Source organism: Misgurnus anguillicaudatus, chromosome 19 (assembly GCF_027580225.2).
Source record: "Misgurnus anguillicaudatus chromosome 19, ASM2758022v2, whole genome shotgun sequence".
NCBI lineage: Eukaryota > Metazoa > Chordata > Actinopteri > Cypriniformes > Cobitidae > Misgurnus > Misgurnus anguillicaudatus.
In genome coordinates this window covers 18,845,359-18,865,198 of record NC_073355.2, presented here as the reverse complement: position 1 = coordinate 18,865,198, position 19,840 = coordinate 18,845,359, and the positions used below count along the sequence as shown (strand labels likewise).

General features: G+C 36.7%; 1 protein-coding gene across 1 annotated transcript in view; it reads left to right on the top strand.

The window, feature by feature from the left end:
• LOC129432378 (E3 ubiquitin-protein ligase rnf213-alpha) overlaps window positions 1-19,840 on the top strand; it is a 46,191-nt gene that overhangs the window by 1,874 nt on the left and 24,477 nt on the right. Inside the window, exons 2-24 of the mRNA XM_073856637.1 lie at window positions 791-846; window positions 2,120-2,279; window positions 2,398-2,562; window positions 2,659-2,757; window positions 4,462-4,584; window positions 4,874-5,066; window positions 5,163-5,336; window positions 5,434-5,586; window positions 5,677-6,308; window positions 6,402-6,561; window positions 6,641-6,858; window positions 7,240-7,377; window positions 8,882-9,046; window positions 9,142-10,396; window positions 10,524-10,705; window positions 10,847-11,002; window positions 12,260-15,841; window positions 18,231-18,355; window positions 18,437-18,532; window positions 18,631-18,752; window positions 18,899-19,021; window positions 19,108-19,172; window positions 19,692-19,827. Coding sequence (XP_073712738.1) covers window positions 791-846; window positions 2,120-2,279; window positions 2,398-2,562; window positions 2,659-2,757; window positions 4,462-4,584; window positions 4,874-5,066; window positions 5,163-5,336; window positions 5,434-5,586; window positions 5,677-6,308; window positions 6,402-6,561; window positions 6,641-6,858; window positions 7,240-7,377; window positions 8,882-9,046; window positions 9,142-10,396; window positions 10,524-10,705; window positions 10,847-11,002; window positions 12,260-15,841; window positions 18,231-18,355; window positions 18,437-18,532; window positions 18,631-18,752; window positions 18,899-19,021; window positions 19,108-19,172; window positions 19,692-19,827 — 8,278 coding nt within the window. The remainder of the gene's footprint in view (window positions 1-790; window positions 847-2,119; window positions 2,280-2,397; window positions 2,563-2,658; window positions 2,758-4,461; window positions 4,585-4,873; window positions 5,067-5,162; window positions 5,337-5,433; window positions 5,587-5,676; window positions 6,309-6,401; window positions 6,562-6,640; window positions 6,859-7,239; window positions 7,378-8,881; window positions 9,047-9,141; window positions 10,397-10,523; window positions 10,706-10,846; window positions 11,003-12,259; window positions 15,842-18,230; window positions 18,356-18,436; window positions 18,533-18,630; window positions 18,753-18,898; window positions 19,022-19,107; window positions 19,173-19,691; window positions 19,828-19,840) is intronic.

Sequence of the window (19,840 nt, the reverse complement as noted above, 5' to 3'; positions counted from 1 at the left end):
GCACTCTGTGTAATGGGAGGTGGATCTGCCTCTACACAAGACCTGACGCCAGCAGAGGACATCGCTGCGTCCACCCTCACCGCTGAAAGCCAAGAAACGCAAGCAGTCCAACCCCAAAGTACACTTACAAATCAAGTTCATATACATTAAGGTTTCTTATGAAAACATTTTAATTATTATTTACATAAAATAAACGTAATACAGCCACACAATAAACTTATGAAAATATTTTAATCTTTATTTGCATGAGAATTTTTTAACGCAGCCACACAAAATAAATAAAAACTATCATCACAATGCTCACCACAATGGTTTCCCTTATCTTATGTGTTAATATTTTTTATTGTAACAATTTATGATTTGCAAAAATAACTGTTGCATCTGTGTAGATTAGATAAGCAAAGTGTGTGTGCGTTGTGCACGCTATACATTATGGTCAAGCATGTGCCCTTAAAATAGCATAATGAACAACGCGCAATGCGCCACTGACTTTAGACTAGTTTTTTTTGGTCAGTGGCGCAATTGTTTTTTGAAACTGCAAAATAGCATCAGGGATGGTTTGCGCCGGAACACGCCTCCTTTTTTGCGCTGAACCACACAGGGAGCGCAAGTTCATTCCCTAGTTTGCCGACGTGCGTCTGTGGAGGAAAAAACCCGCTGTGCGCCGGTGCAAAATACGAATGATACATGCGTCACTGACAAAGTCAATTGCGCTGGGTGCAAGATAGGGCCCATGGCCTGTAGGCTGTGTTCCATGGATACTAAAAATATGCATTTTATCTTTTCTCAGGCTGTTTCGGAAACATTGGCACATATTCAAAGTCAGCTGCTCGAGCAGAAATACAGGTAAAGTTCATCATAAGTATCAAAATTGTCTCTGTATTTGCTTTCACTTAGTATTTTTTTCACTAAGTATCTTAGTTTCTGTAGTGATTTTAGTATTGAATAATTGTAATAGTTTGACCATTGACAGAATTATTCAGATTCCTTTAAATGCCTTTCATGAAGCTTAGCTATTAGTAAATTAAATTATTTGTAAATAAAAATTAGACATTTTTGATTATGCGTCTTAAACTCTTTCACCGCCAGCATTTTTTTTTAAAAGTTGCCAGCCAGCGCCAGCATTTTTCATGATTTTCACCAAAGTTTAATGCCTTCCAGAAAATGTTCTTCTTCAAATATATAAACATACAATATACCAAATGAAAGAACAGACCCTCTGCTTTCAAAAAAAAAAAAAAGTTTCATCCTTGAGTAGTTCTTTTGTAATCAGCTTTTGAATATGGGTAGGTTTCTGCAAAAACACCACATTTTGAGCAAAAAGCAGAGATAATTCAATTTTTGTGACGGACTTCTCATAGAGATCCGATTCAGAGCGTTCTTTAAAACAGACAGGGACATGCAGCAGCTTGTCAGAGGGCAATACTTCCAGGTTTAAAAAGTTGCGGAAGGGCGCCACCTAGTGGATAATAGTGGTATTGCGGAAAGACGGAAATACTCGTCATTGGCGGGGAAGCTTTTTCTCTTGATTGACGAGATATCTCGTCAATGGCGGGGAAAGAGTTAAAATTCTGTATGTTAGCATTTGCACCAAATAAAAAGATTGTGATTGCAATGAAATATTAGACAAATTTGGGTAAATATGGTGCACTATGGTTTCTACAGTATGGTAAAGGCATAAATTAATTGTTTGTTGTAGGACTATGATATATGTTTGATAAACGGTTAACTAACATTAACATTAAATTAACCTACCAAGTAGCTAGTTTTAAATAATTTAAATGACTTTCCTTCTCCAAAGCTTGTATGTGCTCAATTAAATACTTCATTTATTTATTTAGTTGAATAGTATGTAATTCAGTATGTACAGTATGTAGTATGTAATACAGATGCTCTTGTATAGCTAAGATGTAAAGCATTGCATTAGCAGCGCAAAATGCGTTCAAATCCAGAACACGCTTACTGAAAATAAACGTATACCTTATAATGCACTTCAGGTCGTTTTGGATCATCATATGCTAAATGTATAAATATAAATATTAAAAAAATGCATTCTATTATGGTAATTGTCTAAGACTATGCATATGAAATGGTTGCTTGGATATCATTTATTTTGTAGCTGTCCCAGTGAGGTTTATGGCACGCAATGCCTGCAAGCAGCTTGCAAGCTACTAGAGAAGATCTGCAAAGAAGTGAAATACTCCACCTACACAGATAATTACACTGGAATTGCTGTTGCATGCATGAACCTAGTAGCCTCTGTTTCAGGATTTGCCCAGGTACTCCACTCTGAGGTCATACTGTATAATTGTTGTTTCAATTTATTGATCAAAGCAATAGACATACATTTTTATAATCCTATAATTAACAAAGCAAGTGTATTTGTTCAATCTCAAGACAATCCAAACACCACAGATGGGCACATCTCCTGAAAAGACTTCTGAATTACTCAACAAGGCCAAAGAAGTTGTCAGGGCTTGGATGAGAAATACTTTCAGAAAGAATCTTTTGAGTAGTGGATTTTCCTCAGTACTTAACACCAGTTTCACAAGCGAGATTGAGGTAAGCAGAACAACTACTGTCATACAAACTAACCAGCGGCCGTTGACGAGTTTTAAATCTATAAAGATTAATAATTTTTTTTGTCCTGACTTACAGATATGGAACAACATTTTAGCCATAAAATTCATGAACACAGACTTCACTAAAGAATGGAGAGAGACCTTTACAAGGGACTTTGAGGGGAAATTTCAGAAGGTATTAATGACAGGTCCAGTGAATGTGTCTGTACGCCTTGTTAAGCTCTATAGTAATGCTGTGCGCTATGTCCATTTACTGGAGAACACACAAACCTTCATGTTGACAGTTAGATGCGATACAATCCACATTACATGCTCGATCCACAGAAATAGTATTTTGACAGTTTGTTTATAAGTATTTTAGTAAGATATTGTTTTGCTGCTGGTCTAATAGTGCAGTTACAGAATTCTTGTCTAATCAAATTATTGAAAAACTCATCTGTTCCAATATAAATAATAGACAAACCTGAATTTTTTATTACTTCCCATATTTTGACTGCAAGCCCAAAGCTTTGTTTATTAAGATGTAAACAATGGTAAATCCAGTATTTTATAAAAACAACACATATATAAAAAATATGCTAAATTCTAAACAAAGTTAAAATTATTATGAATAAACTCTTAATAGTTACAGTTATATTATATTATTATAATTATATTATTAAGGAGCCATGAATGTGATATTTGCAAAAGTAGAAAGACTTGTGCATGCGCATAAGAAACTTAACCGTGGCGGTGCCTGTTATTTATAAAACAACCTTTACGTGGCACCATGTTAAATTATTTGTTTTGATACAAATTAAGAAACAAAAACATTGCTTGCCTATATATGAATAGTTTCGTTGCAAAACGAGATAAATCCATTTTTAACATTTTTGTCAAAACATTATTATTATGTTATCATTTTATTATTTTGTTTTATGGTGCTACTAAGCTGTATTTTTAAGTTATGATGGTTTAAATCAAAACAAACCAACTGCAGTTGAATTGAAATTAATTGGAATACAAAACCAAAAAACGAGATTTCTGAACAATTAAAAAAACGGTGGTTATCTTGTTTTGCAACGAAACTCTTCATATATACAATGTACATTCTGTTTGGTTGCATGACTTCTTACACTGCAAAAAATGACTTTTTTACTTAGTGTTTTTGTCTTGTTTTCAGCAGAAAAATCTAAAAATTCTTAAATCAAGTTGTAATTGCTTGATAAAGAAAATAAGTCTAGTTCTTAGACAAAAACTATACAATTTAAGTGAGTTTGTGAACAATTATCTGCCAATGGGGTGAGTTTTCCTTAAATTAAGTGTTTAAGAAAAAGAAAACAGATTTTTTTCTCACCCCATTGGCAGATATTTTTGCCTGTTTTAAGTTTAAATTTAGTTTAAATTATATTTTTTTGTCTATAAACTAGACTTATTTTCTTAGGTCATTTTGCTCATCATGACAAAAATGCTAAGTAGAAAGTCATTTTTTGCAGTGTATAAGCCAAAGTTGCTGTCGAGTTTCTCATGCGAAAGTGAAAGTCTTTCAGTTTTTTTATTTTTGCAAATGTCACTTCCACAGCTCGGTAAAAGTCATGAAGGGACAAACCTTTCCTGCTTTTTAACCACCATTAAAACATATCAATACTGGATTAAAAAAACATTGTGCAGGGTTGGAAATGCCACCATAAATATTAAAGCATCCAAAATTCAAGATTTTAACCCATACATTGCCCAAGTATAAGTTATTAAGGTTGTTAAGATAACTTTTTAAACAATTAATCTTTTTATTCATATTTTTTAACATAATTTTATTATTTAGTATAAAGTAATAAAAACAGTTATTAGACATTTAACCAATGACCTGAACATCTCTAACTGTTTTTTTTTCTGATTTTAGGAAAGTCATCTTGATCAAATCGAGGTTTACTGCTCAAAGATTGAGGAACTCAATGACTCAAAGCCCTTTTTAGCGGGTAGTGTAGAGAAGTGCGCTCTCCAGGCTGTTACCACAATATGCCAGGTAAGCAGCTACAGTAACTATTTTCATTGACATGGTGAGTTATTCAGAATTGCAGTAGAATTCATCATTTAATACCAATTTATTAGATGTTAAATTCAGATTAGAACTAAAACTTGTTCGAGTTTGAGAATTTTATTTGTTTGTAGAATACCAGCAGAATTTAGTTTGGTTTGAAATGTTTAAAAGTAGAAATAAATGTGGTGGCTTTTATTGTTACCTTTTTAGCATTGCATTGATAAAAGGTCTGCATTCACATAATTTCTACATCATACTTGTATATTTTTAACAGACTAAATCTGAGTGGAAACTGTTTGAGAGACTTGGTAAATTCCGGGTAAACTGGAAATTTGGTAAGCTTGTGTCTACAATAATCCTAAAGTCCTGGCCAAAAGATGACAACGGAATCTATGTGGAGAAGGAAGAAGTTGTTCTCCAACATCTTCTAGACTGGACAGCAGCCAAAGATATCTTTCAGCTTCATGGTATTTAATGTTTTCTATCCAACATGGCTCTTTTATGGTTAACAAGACAGAGACAGCCATACCAAAATAAAAAAAATTTACTTCTTTGCTTTGCAGGTGCAGATGAACACCTGATCAGTCAGCTTACTGAAGAGGCAAATGAGAAATTTGCCATGGCAACCTCATTGTTTGCAGACATTTTAAATCGACTTGTCAGAGGGAAAATAAAGATCAAACTTCTCAATCTCATCCTGAACAAGAAGAGTGTCTTTTTAGAGCTACTTCAATTAGGTAAGACATCAATCTAGGCCCATTTTCAGATATAAAAATTGGTTTGTTGGTTTACTATAAACTTAAGCGAGGAGTCAACACCCTGCTGTTTTTCCAGACTGTTTTTCAGAAAATAAGCAACTCAAGGACACCAATTCAATGAGGAGGCTTCTTCAGTTTAGACAAGAGGAAGTGAAGGCACTTTACTATGAGAAAACTTTGGTGGATGTTCTCATTACAATGTGCCACAATCTACAGGAGCATGTTATGGGTATATAAAGTTTATTTAATGTTTGATAAAACAAAAAAAATTATAATAAATATAACGGAATTGTAATAATAGACCTGTTCTTTGTTCCAGTTGACGTTAAAGAGTTGGAAGAAAAACAACGTATTGACATTGATGAAATGGATCTGGACAGGTTCATGGATGTTCATGTTTTAAATCAAATTTCCTCAGAGGAGTCTGGAGTAGTCACCTACTTTGATCTTGATGATGATGTGCGAAATATGGCAGTGGTTCTAAACACCTATAAAGACAGCTACATTTTTAAAACGTGTTGGGTGAAGGAGGCTGAAGAGTTTGCACAGGCTTCTAATGATGATGAAGATGATGAATATGATGAAGAGGAACTAGCAGAGGACAAATTGCCTATGACAACAAAAGACATTCAGTGTGACATATTTCAGGAATGCTACAATAAATACCAAGATATATATAAACAACTCAAAGATGGTAGCATGACGTTTGAAGATGTTGATGTAAAATTCAAAGCATACATCGGAAAATATGAAGAACTGGCAGCGGATGTCAAAATCATGTGCGGGCTTGATCCCAATGATGACCAGCGGTGGATACTAAACAGAATCCAGCAGATTGAGCAGTATCATGAGCTTCATCTGGCAGTAGAGTCAGCTCAGGTGGTCATGAGGGTCAAAAAGGCACTGTGTCTTCAGGGAGACTTTCAAGTCCTGGAGAAGTTGCTTGTTGCTGTAAGTCATTTAACAGTTGTTATCTATTGTCAAGTGAATAGTACAATTTGATTCAGTTAACGAGGTAAATGTAAAAATTTTTTTTTCCATCAGACACACTCGGATTTTAAACAGGAGCGTCTTGACAGCATGGACAATGAGTTGATACAGGCAAAAACTGTGCTTGTGGATATCACAGATTCACGGAGAGTTTGCCTCCAGGAGCTTGACCTAAGAAAGAGTTTTGTCATGTGGGTTAAAGAGGCCCTTGAAGGTAAATAAACGAATGTACTTTGTTCTATGCCGTTTTATTACTCTTCAATTTTATAACTGTTTCATACTCTTAAATGCAGACATCAATGAGTTGAAAGTGTTTGTGGATTTGGCCTCCATCTCTGCGGGAGAGAATGATTTGGATGTGGATCGTGTGGCTTGTTTTCACGATGCTGTTCTTGGCTACTCTTCAATGCTGTATGATTTAAAGCCAGATGCTGACTTTAAGGATTTTCAAAAAATGCTGGAAAAACTATGGAAGGCGCTTGAAAATGACGACAACCTTCCGAAGAAATTGGTAAGGTTTGCTGATCATTTTAACAATGAGAGGAGACAAACAATATTTGTCATATGTGTGACCCTGGACACCAAAACCAGTCATAAGGGCCAATTTTTTGAAATTGAGACTTATACATCAGCTGAAAGCTGAATAATAGTACAATATTTCTCTGAGATACAACTATTTAAAAAACTACAATCTAACGGTGCAGAAAAAAATCTTAATATTAAGAAAATCACCTTTAAAGTTGTCCAAATTAAGTTCTTAGCAAAACATTAATGATGATAAATACATTTTTATATTTTTACGGTAGTAAATTACTAAATATCTTCATGGACACATACAATGTATTTTTGGCTTTTGCTATATATACCTGTTCGACATTATATTTTATTTCAGCGTGACTCTGCAAGACACATAGAATGGTTGAAGACAGTCAAGGACAGTCATGGTTCAGTGGAACTGTCCTCTCTATCTCTGGCATCAGCTATCAACAAAGATGGGATCTACATTATCGGTGCACAAAACCAAAAGAAGGTTTGTTATTACTGTCGCAGTATGAATAAATTACAGCGCTGTAAAAATATTTTCTGCTAGACGTAATTTAACCTCATGTCGTTTGAAACCCATATACCTTACACAAAATAATTGGCTCCATGTAATACATTTTCACTTATTTTTATTCTTTATGAAAAAAGCGTTAGCAAGCACATACCTGTATACCTGGAAACCTGATATTTTTGACCCTTCCTGGAAGCCCAGCTAGTCATTTTAAATTTGATCATTTTTATAACATCCTCTATATAAAGTAAAGAACATTTTAATAAAAAATCACATTGATATCTTTAATATGAACTGAGAAAGGCCATGCCAAAGATTTAATGAAATTCAGACTCAGAAAATCATAATTTTAAGAGATTCCAGTGTAAACTTAAGTTTATATTTAAAGTTTTAGCACAACTGAACCATAATTAACATGTCTATTAAAGGGGACATATCATGAAAATCTAACTTTTTTCATGTTAAAGTGCTATAATTGGGTCCTCAGTGCTTCTATCAACCAGGAAAATGTGTAAAAGATCAACCCAGTAATTTAGTTTTGGTAAACCATTCTCTGTTAGCATGTGAAAAAAAATAGGTAATTGAAATTTAGCTCCCCTTGTGATGTCAGAAGGGGATCATATGACAATATCTCCCCTTAATCTGCATTATCCAGCTATAGCAAATGCTCATTTGCATTTTAAGAGGACACACCCAAAAACGCCACGATATTGCTCACACCTACAAAGTGGCAATTTTAACATTTATATAATAAATTATCTGTGGTATTCTAAGCTACAACTTTACATGCATACTCTGGAGACATCAAAGATTTATTTGACATCTTAAAAAAGTCTTGTGAAATGTGATGAGATTTTCCCGTTTTCAGTGATATGAGACATTTATGGAAAAAATCCTGAAGTGTTGTAAAACAGGTTTATTAATTATGGTTTGCTTGTCCAAAAAGCCTTAAAAAAAATCATTGAAATGAATGTAAAGTACCAAAACTTGAATGTTGCAATAACCAAGTCAATTCAAATTTGGTTAAACAAAAATACCCTACAAAGTCTCAATGTTAGACCATTCTTAAACAGATTTGAATAAATCTTTTTCCTCATTATCATTCTCATCAAAGTAATCCTCTGTAAGATTAGTTTTTGGTATTTTGCACAAAATAATAAAACAGTGTCAATAAAATCATTATTTTCAGTATTTTACATAAATAAATTTATGTTATAAATAAAAGTTTGAGTTTTGTATCCTCAAAGCTTAGTTAATGCAATGCTGCCCCTCTCTGTGAGAGGGCAGTTGCTCATTTGCATTTAAAGGTACACACATGCAAACAGTGTATTTTTGCTCCCACCCAAATGGGGGCATTTTGGACGTGCTTTAACTAATGATCTTTGGGATATTTTGAGCTGAAACAAACACATTCTAGGCACACCCGAGACTTAGACATTTTGTAAAATTGGGTATAATATGTACCCTTTATTTTTTTCAGTTATGCTTGGAAAAGGTTCTGAAGTTGCAAATTGTGGAAATGCATGATGACGGCTGTGAGACACGCACTTACTCTCTTGAAGACCTCAGGGAACTTCAGAATAAATTGATGCTAATGTCTGGCAAAGGAGATCAAGGCCAGTGTGAAGTTGATCGATTTGCAGAGGTAATTTTTTAGCCGTCAGCAGCTTTATATTGATAAACTTTTACAATGATTATTCCAATTGTCCTTTGTAAATTTAATTTTTGTTTGTTTTTAAGGTTTTTGCCAGTGTTCAGAGGTTGGCCTCTGCGTTTATTGATTTGTTTGCTGCTGGAAATCCATTGTTCAGACACTGGGAGGCAAATATCTGCAGTAATACCGAAGGCGGCTGCATCACTATTGACTTTAACTTGAGGGGTGTTGTCAGTGTTGTCATATTGGAAGGTGATATCACTCAACTGTTGCCTGAAGTCTGTCAGAAAATGGAGAAATGCTTATATTTCTGGCAGGATTTTATGGACAAGCAGAGATCTCGCTTTTACTACTTAAATTATTTCACTGCAGAACAAGTAGTCTACCTGTGCAGTCAGCTAACCCAAAACAAACTGACTAACCTGGACGATCAAGTTCTTATGATGCTGTCCTTTATTCACCCAAATTGCTCCCCTTCAGATCTGAGGCAAGCATGGCACAGGCTTCAATATGAAGTCATAAAGAGGAGTCCTGAACGGAACGATAGTTTAGACTTTCAGACCTTTGTGGAAGTCCCCAGTATAGTTGAGAATGACATGGAACTTGATGTCTTTGAAAATCAGTTGGGGGAAGCTAATGGGTCAGAAAAGTTGGATGTGATTTGGAATGCTTACATGCGAAACATGAAACATTTCTTGCCAGATTCTCTTGATGTCAGAAACCTTGGAAGTCTCCTTGAAATTTTGGCCAATGTTCCCAGTAAATGCGAAGGTGATTCCTTGCGCGATGAGGGAACGAGGGGCGTTCAGAGGGAGCTGCCAAGTGGACTGGCGTTTGGAAGACCAAATCTCATCATCTGCCCATCTGAAGAAATTTTGACCTCTTGCATTTCAATTTATATGAGCAGCAAATGTGAGTCTTTGCCAACCTATGATGAAGTACTTCTGTGTAATGCTTCCACACCATATGAAGAAGTGGAACTCTTCCTAAGGAGATGTCTCAATACTGGCTATAAGGGAAAGAAGATATACACAATGCTGTATGTAGACCAACTTACCTATGAAGTGAGCTACAAAGTTGAGCAGTTTTTTCAGCGTCAAAAGGCACTGAGCAGATCTGATTACAGACTGGTGTTGATCTGCAGCTCTAACAGAGAACATACATACCTTCCTTCAGCATTTAGTCAGTTCAGGTTGCACTTGGTTCCTCAAGAACCTATGAGCAGTATTCAGCAGTACCTTTTAAGGCATTTTACAGTCCCGGATAACGTATCCAGTGCTGCTGCTGTGTTCAAAAACAGCCAATTTGTCGGAGTTGTATCCTCTGAAAGATCTGGAGTAGGTAAGTTGACATTCTTGTAATAAATCTTACAGTTCAGAGTCAGATGTCTCATTTATTAGCCAAATAATTAATAAATGATTTACTTTATTTGTGTATTGTCATAAATAATTTGTGCGGTATGTTTTAGGCAAATCACTTTACATTAGACGAATGTATGAGAAATTGAAGACAATCACGGAGCGGTCTTCACAACTGAAGTGCATCAGGTTGATTGAGCCAAGAATCGATGAAAATGTCATTGTTAGATCCTTACTCAATACCTACAAGGAAAAGGAGCTTTCAGTCTACCATTTTGACATCACCACCATGGTAAGTATGCGTTTTATATTTTATATGTACTTAGCGATGACGGTATCGGGGCCAATTAAGGCATTTTTGAACATATGGGAATGCTGAGTATGTAAATATAAATGGTTATTTTCAGTATATTGCATTTTTACATATTTCCAGGTGAAAAAGGGACTCCATGAATTTTTATTCAGACTGTTGATCCTTGGATACCTCATGGACACAGAAGGAAATATGTGGAAAAGTAACAAAAAACACTTGTATATCATTGAGGTCCTGAGACCTGAAGGTGACACATCCCGAAATGTCCCAAAAGCTGTAAGTTACTTGTGTTTCCATAAATGACACTCATATACAGTATAGTTCAAAAGAACAGAAGTTACGACCCTTCTTTGGCTCTTAAAGGTGTAGAGAGAGTAAAAAGGGAAACATTAAGCCAGCCGTAACCATTGTTGCCATTTACACATTGAAAAAAATGAATAACAAAAGTAGGAAACTACACAATCAAGTGAACTTATATTTATTTTAAATATATACTGTGATTTAATATGATTTAATATGTATTTATATACAAACAAAGGTATAAAAAGTAATAAGTTATTACACAAAATTTACAAAATTCACTATTACTAGGGAGCTGGGGATGAGAAAAGCAAACTGGATCTTGCCAAAGAAAAGAAAGAAATAAAACAACAGATTTTATTCTAGCCCATTTCAGCTAAACCATAACTAATACAAAGAAAATATAAAAATATTCAAGGTCAGCCACACTGTATCTATCAGCAAAAAACAAACACTTGGGGGGGGGGTACAAACAACATCCCAATCACACCTTACACATCAGATTTGAAATGATGACTGCACCGAATATTTTAAAAAATCACCGAGAAAAATCAAGTTGAAGTGGAAGTTGAAGTTGAAAAGAGGGAAATTCCTTTAGGATTTTTTAAACTCTTTTCCAGTCAGCATTTTTTTTAAAGTTGCCAGCCACACCAGTATTATTTATGAAAAAAAAAATTGTTTTCACAAAAGTTTAATGATACTGTACAATAATAAACATACAATATATTAAGAATATCCAAAGAATACTTTTTTAAAATAATAACCAGACAAATTTTCCATCAGTGCCATGCTATCATACAGTATTTTTCTAATTAATGTCAAATTTGTACTTGATGTCAAATCATTTCACAAAATATACTGTTTTAACTTTCATTGCACCCCCTACCAACCCCCCTCGACCAGGTTTATTAGCAAAGTTAAGCAACAATAGTGGTTATTTCTGTGTATGATGAAATATCCCATAAAAAATATGCATCATTGCAAGAACAGATATTTTTATGCCTATATGTAATTCTGAAGGGTCCTAATAACTGTCAGAAGCAATCCTTTGCATAAATAACATTCTAATAATGTTGAAGAATTGGCTTCAATACCAAGGTTAACACACATTTAATTTAAAACTATATTTGAACCAACATCTATAACTACACTTATATCTAAAATAGTAATATAAAGAATCTAATAAAATCAAAAGTAATGTAAAATGTTTACTTACACTTTTTCTTTTTATAGCAGGGTGCAAAAGCCAATTCTTCTTTTCTGGATGTGTTTCCAAGTATCTACTGTCGTCCACCCAAAGAGGTCCTTGAATTGGAAATGAGATTCCAGGAAGATCCATTATCAGTGGAGTGTGATGACCCCCTCATGGATCACCAGGAGTTTCGAAGTGAGGCCTACCAACGCCCTTACCAATACCTGAAACGTTTCCACAATGGGGACAGTTTGGATAGCTTCACATACAAAGGAATTGAGGGCACCCCTGTTGAATGCCTGCAGATGCTGTTTGTGTATTGTGGGATCGTAAACCCCTCTTGGGCAGAGTTGAGGAATTTTGCTTGGTTCCTGAACTTACAACTGCAGGATTGCGAGAGATCTGTTTTCTGTGATTTTTCTTTCATAGGGGACACCTTGATGGGATTCAAAAATTTTGTTGTTGATTTTATGATTCTCATGGCTAAAGATTTTGCCACTCCATCCCTCAGCATCTCTGACCAGAGTCCAGGGAGACTGTACCATGACCTTTCTGGTGCCAGTGAAGAGGATTTGGCTCCCTTTAGGATAAGAAAACGATGGGAGTCAGAACCCCATCCATACATTTTCTTTAATGCTGACCATGAGTCCATGACATTTATTGGCTTTCATCTACAGCCAAATGCAGAGAATGGAGTTGATGCCATTGATCCATCAACACAAAGAGTGATCAAAAGGAACATCATGACCAAAGAGCTCTATGAGGGTCTTACACTACAGAGAGTTCCCTTCAATATCGATTTTGACAAGCTTCCAAGATCGGAAAAGATTGAGAAACTTTGTAGGGTTTTGGGTATAGAGTGGCCTCTTGACCCAGATGAAACATACGAGCTCACTACGGACAACATTCTAAAAATGTTGGCAATTCACATGCGTTTTCGCTGTGGGATTCCAGTTATAATCATGGGTGAGACAGGGTGTGGGAAAACCAGGCTAATCAAATTTCTTTGTGAAATACACAGAATTGGAGTTGCAACTGATAACATGAAACTGGTCAAGGTTCATGGAGGGACAAGTTCAGACATGATTTATACCAAAGTGAGAGAGGCAGAGGAAATGGCTCTTATGAATAAGACAAATTATGGATTTGACTCTGTGTTATTTTTTGATGAGGCCAATACAACAGAGGCCATTAGCAGCATTAAGGAAATCCTCTGCGACAACACTGCTAGGGGAGAACATTTGGCACCCAATTCTGGCCTACAAATCATTGCTGCTTGCAACCCATACAGGAAACACACAGATGTAATGATCAAGAGGTTAGAGTCAGCTGGTTTGGGATACAGAGTTCGTGCTGAAGAAACCGATGAGAAACTTGGATCCATCCCTCTTCGTCAGCTTGTATACAGAGTGCAGGCTTTACCACCAAGCATGATTCCACTAGTTTGGGACTTTGGACAGCTTAATGACCATACTGAAAAAATGTACATCAAGCAAATTGTTGAAAGAGTAGTGGAAACACATTCCATGGATGCAGGCTATATCAAAATCATAACAGATGTTCTGTCAGCCTCACAAATGTATATGCGGACAAGAGAGAATGAATGTAGCTTTGTGAGTCTGAGGGATGTAGAGCGCTGCATGCAAGTTTTTGGATGGTTCTATAAAAACAGCCACATGTTGATCTCAGAACTTGATCAGTTTGAAAATATTACAGAGAGAAATGAGCAAAGAAACCCCATTATATGGTCATTAATTATGGCTGTTGGTGTGTGTTACCATGCCTGCTTGGAGGACAAAGATAAATACAGAAAACGAATTTGCAAGTACCTTCCTACAGCCTACAGCCAAGCGAAAGTGATGCAGGAAATCTCGGTTGTTCAAGATCTATTTCTAAATGGAATTCCATTGGGTGAAACCATTGCCCGAAACAGTGCTTTAAAGGAAAATGTCTTCATGATGGTGATTTGCATCGAACTACGAATACCTTTGTTTTTAGTTGGAAAACCTGGAAGTTCCAAATCCCTGTCTAAAACTCTGGTTGCCGATGGAATGCAAGGCCAGGCAGCCCATTCTGATTTGTTTAAAAAGCTGAAGCAGATTCATCTTGTGTCATTTCAGTGCAGTCCTCATTCTACACCAGAGGGCATCATTAATACATTCAAGCAATGTTCCCGCTTTCAGGAAGGCAAGAATTTAAAAGAGTACATCTCAGTGGTCGTGCTAGATGAGATAGGCTTGGCTGAAGATTCACCAAAAATGCCCCTGAAAACTTTACATCCTTTGCTGGAAGAGGGGTGCATAGATGATCAGCCAGTACCTCATAAAAAGGTTGGATTCATAGGTATCTCTAATTGGGCTTTGGACCCAGCCAAGATGAACAGAGGAATATTTGTTTCTCGTGGCGATCCTGATGAGAAGGAATTGATTGAGAGCGCCAAAGGAATATGTTCCTCGGATGCCATGATTCTTGAAAGGGTAAGAGATTGCTTCAAGCCATTTGCCCATGCTTACCTCAGGGTCTGTAGGAAGCAGGGAAAAGGTTTCTTTGGCCTTCGAGACTATTACAGCTTGATAAAGATGGTGTTTGCTGTTGCCAAGGCCTCTGATCAGAAGCCTAGTCCAGAGCAAATTGCAAAGGCTGTGCTTAGGAACTTCAGTGGCAAGGATAATGTGGATGCTGTTTCAGTGTTCACCCAAGGACTAAGTTTCAAGCCCAAGCTTGAGAGCATCAGTGCCATTGATCTTGTAGAAGAGAATATCAAAGCCATTGGACAAGATGAGGAATGTAGATACCTGCTGGTTCTGACAAAAAACTATGCAGCCCTTCGGATTCTTCAGCAAGCATTTTTTTCAGAGCACTGCCAACCAGAAATCATCTTTGGCTCAAGTTTCCCAAAAGATCAGGAGTATACTCAGATTTGCCGTAACATTAACCGTGTCAAGGTCTGTATGGAAACTGGCCAAACCATTGTTCTTCTGAACCTGCAGAACTTGTACGAAAGTTTGTATGATGCTCTCAATCAATATTATGTCTGTCTGGGAGGTCAGAAATATGTGGATTTGGGACTTGGTACTCACAGAGTCAAATGCAGAGTACACAAAGATTTCAGGCTCATTGTTATTGAAGAGAAGGAGGTTGTCTACAAGCAGTTTCCTATACCCTTGATCAACAGGCTGGAGAAACATTATCTTGACATCAATACTGTACTAACAAAAGATCAAAAAGCACTTGTTGAAATGCTTGAAAAATGGGTGAAATTGTTTTCTTCTGCTAAACCCCAGCATTCAGCAGATCCCAGATCACGACAGTACTCTCCAGCTGATGTTTTTATTGGCTACCACTCGGACACTTGTGCTTCTGTTGTCCTGCAACTTACAGAGCAGTTCAAAGGGCAAAAGCAGCTTTCAGATCCTGGATTGGTCTTTGAAGAAGCTAAATTAGTTCTTCTAAACTGTGCTACACCAGATGCTGTGGTCCGACTAGGCTGCACTAAACTCTCCAATGTAGAAAGTGAACAGTTGTCAAGGGTGTACTTCGAAGACCAGAAGCATAGTTCTCTTGCTGACTTCATCCTCCCTCATTCACAACAGGCAGAGCATAGCAATGCATGTTTCACAGAGGTACTGCACTAATTTGCAACAGTCAGTGACTGATGTTGAGATCTGTTTTTTTCATACAGTGGACAATTATGGGTCTCAATAATCTTCAAAGCGCAAACATTTATTGATGCTTAATTAGGGGTGTGACGAGACACTTAATCCACGAGACGAGACACGAGATTGGGTTTACGAGAACGAGACGAGACGAGACGATTTAAAATTTTTTTTAAGAAACCCTCAAAGATAAAATAAATGAATAAGAAACTGAAATCATATAATTTTTAAATGTTTTAACTAATCAAGGACTGGCCCTAACAATTATTTTTCTAACTGATAAGGAAGTAATTTGTTATTTTTGAGTAATAAAAATAGACACAAGTGAGCAGTAGCCTTTAAAATTACATAATAACGAATATGCAATAATAATTGGTTCAAATAAAGTATTAAAACCAAGTTACATTAAACAACATTACATTAACAAACACATTACATTTGTGGTCTATAAATAAAAAGCATTATGTTATAACAAATGCCTGCAGGGGGCGATTGTGGACTCGTCTCGCGAACGCTATCTTCACTTTCACTTTAGACGGAGAGAAACGCTTATATTTAGCCAAACAATGTTTAAATCCATTTGAATATTTAATATACGTCCATTTCTTTACAATAGAAATGATACAGCTACTGTCATTTTTGAGCAAGAACATGCAGACATTAAATCATGTAAACTCTGTGATGGTTTAATCTGCTGAGACTTCACATCTGACACTGATCAACAGACAAACACAATTCGGCTCAGACTTCATATGAGTTCCCAAAAGAAAATTATTGGAAACCCAAACAAAAAAGCAAACGCAGTAAAAGACAGAATATAATGCATGCACTGTAAGGGGCTAATCACACCAACCGCGCTTTAAACGCTTTCGAAACGCAAGGCGCGACGCACTGCCTTTTTTAAAAAAGAGCAGTGCGACACGGATTTTTATATTGCTAAGCAACCACCGAGTCAGCTGTCTTGTCAATCAAATTCTGAAGCGTGCACTCTATTGCTGTTAACTGTTATATTAACATAAACTTTAAAAAGAGATGCTTGCTCTGACCTTGTTAGAGGGTGAGAGGTGCACAAACACGCAGGAGAGAGTGAGCGAGTGGAGTCCGGTTCTTCAAAGCAACTGTAAACTTCCCTTACCACAACGTAAGGCCTGCCTCTCCCCTCATTCGATTGGACAATGGAAAGACGCGAATGACGTTGGGGGCTTCTCCGCTCTCAGCGTTCCTTCAAAGGCGCGTGCTGCAGCCGGCGGCAAAAACCGCAAGACGCTCAGCGCGCATAAACAGCGTGCAAACGCTCCCTGCCCATAGAATATCATTCAAAAAAGGCGCCTGCAACTGCCATAAACGCTTTTGGTGTAACTGGCCCCTAAAAGGGTCAAACAGTAAGCTGCATCCTCCGGAGGTCGCATATGCAGGCTGCATACGTCATCAAGGTTTATTTCAGATCATTAACTAAGCATTACATTCGCAAGTCGTGAGCATATTACAAAAATTTGCAATTAACTAAATTATTAGTAAACTTTATAATTGTTAATAGTCTCTAATAAGACAGTCTTTATAAAGTAAATGCAGTTTAAAAATGCGACCTCCGAAGGATGCAGTATTTTATTTTAGAAATGGCCAGCATTTCACCTCCACAAGAAATCTCGCGAGACACACTTAGTCTCGCGAAACACATTTTACAGACGCACAAGATCTCGTCACACCCCTATGCTCAATGTTTTGATGCTGGAACAACAATGAATGTGCAGGATGTAGATGATTTTAAAGACAGCAAGTAAGAAGTATAATGGCTCAGATCAAACCAGCAACTCATGAAAAACTTTGACATTACATAAAAACCGTGCTTCACTTTCAGAAAAAATTTACAAAACTGTACCTTTTTTGTTGCTGAGGTGCCTAAGGTTCCATTTTTACCTTAACAGCATTTACAGGTATACTAAACACAATAAAATGCTGTACTTTTTTGGGTACATAACTGTATCTTAGGGATCTGTTGTGTACCTTTTAAAGGTACAAATAACTGTTTTGCACCCCTAAAATGTAACTGATACACAGTTGTTTCCTTAAGGTACACAATAGGTCCTTATTGTATAATATTGAACCCCAAAAGGTACAGTTCAATGTGTTGTATACTTATAAAGGTACAGAAATTAACCTTTGTGGGTACCCGGTGCCCAGTTTGTACCTTTTTCTGAAAGTGCTGAGGTAGAGGTAAATTCTAAACACTGCCAAGCTCCCATGTTGCATTTTAGTCTTTAAGTCTTGGCACATGATTTTGCAACTTTCTTTTTTAGTTTAATAAAGCAGTAAACAAAAAACAGTTGTCACATAAGATTTTGTTTCAATGCTGTAGGTTACCACATTTTCAAGACTTCTGACCGCAACAGAAATTGAGGAGCTACGGGACAGAGTTCAAAACATTGAGCTCATTCCAATACAGCAGTTTGAAACAGAACATTCATTCCTAAAGAAAATCAGGTTTTCACCCGCACTTTATAACCAAACCTTGCATCACATACTTTCTTGATTGCATACGTTACAACAGTGTTCTGTATTCAGGAACTTTTTGGAAGGCACCACTGGTGACAAGACACTTATCATCCAGACCGATTTTGATGAAGGTTTACAGAGTACGAATGTCATTGCATCTGCAAAGTGAGTTCTGGTGTATCTGGTTGATGGCATCTCTTCAGCTGCATGATCATTAAGTCCAGTCAAGACACTATGATGTGAATTTATAAATATATTTTCAGGTATTCTTCTATCAACGAAATCAACAAATTTAGGAAAGAGTGCAATTCAAAGATTTTTGTGTACTTCATCACTAAACTACCGAGAGTGGACGGTGGAACTTCATATGTTGGATTTCATGGTGGTAAGACAACACTTTGACTCCATGACTGGACATGATTGGGTTCTTAATTTATACAAAATATAAACATACTTTTTTAAGGTATGTGGAAATTAGAATTGTTGGTGGAATAAAAGCAGTGCAATGTCTGACTAAATATTATTTTTAAGGTCAGTGGAAGTCAGTCCACATCGATGACCTTAGAAAATCTGAAGATATCGTCTCTGATATAAAAGCATTGCAATGTCTGACCATCAGCCAGCTGTTTGAGGAGAAAGCCGATGAATCTGAAGGTGATGTTTGAAACATTTCACTCTATTGTCAGGGATCTGGATGCATTTTCAAGATTTAGATGAATGGTTGATTTGATTGCTTACAGCTATGGAAGTTGAGAACATGTACACAGAGGATGAAGAACAGAAGATGGAGACAGAGGAAAATACGGTGAGTTGCATCTTCACAAGTGCAAACATATTTCTGTTGTTATCTAACTTGACTGTTTAGTAGGCCATAGTGATGTGGAATCAGATGTTAAAGAGTAACTAAACCCTAAACCAACTTTTTTTAGTTAATGATCTGTAAGAATGATGCTTTATTAGTGCTGTTCATTGATTTTAGTAAGTTTTTTTGACATTTGGATATAAAGTGTTTCAATACTGCAATATATGGTGTAAAAACGTCTGAGTGCTGCCCTCTTCAGGTTGAACGGTGGCTACTGCAGTTGAATTTTCCTATTGGATGTTGAGTCCAAAAAATGACTTGTGACGTAAGCAGATTCAAGCTCACCACGCCCTTGTTACGATCTCACCACACACTTGGTACAAGCTTAGTTCGTCCCCTCTATCTCCGTTGGGATCTGCCCACTTTTCTTGCGATTTTCAAATATTGCCAGTGGGCGGAGTCAGGCTCTGAACAGGGGTTTAGTTGCGCTTTAAAATTAAGTTTCTTGTGCTTTTTGTTCAGGGAAATGTTTTGGACACCACAGCTCTTGTGCGTAGCTGTGTTCAAAGCGCAGTTGGTATGCTAAGAGACCAGACAGAGGCAGGCACCCGTAGCACCAGGAGAGTAGAGATTCTGCTCATGCTCCTGACTGATGACGGTATGACAGATTT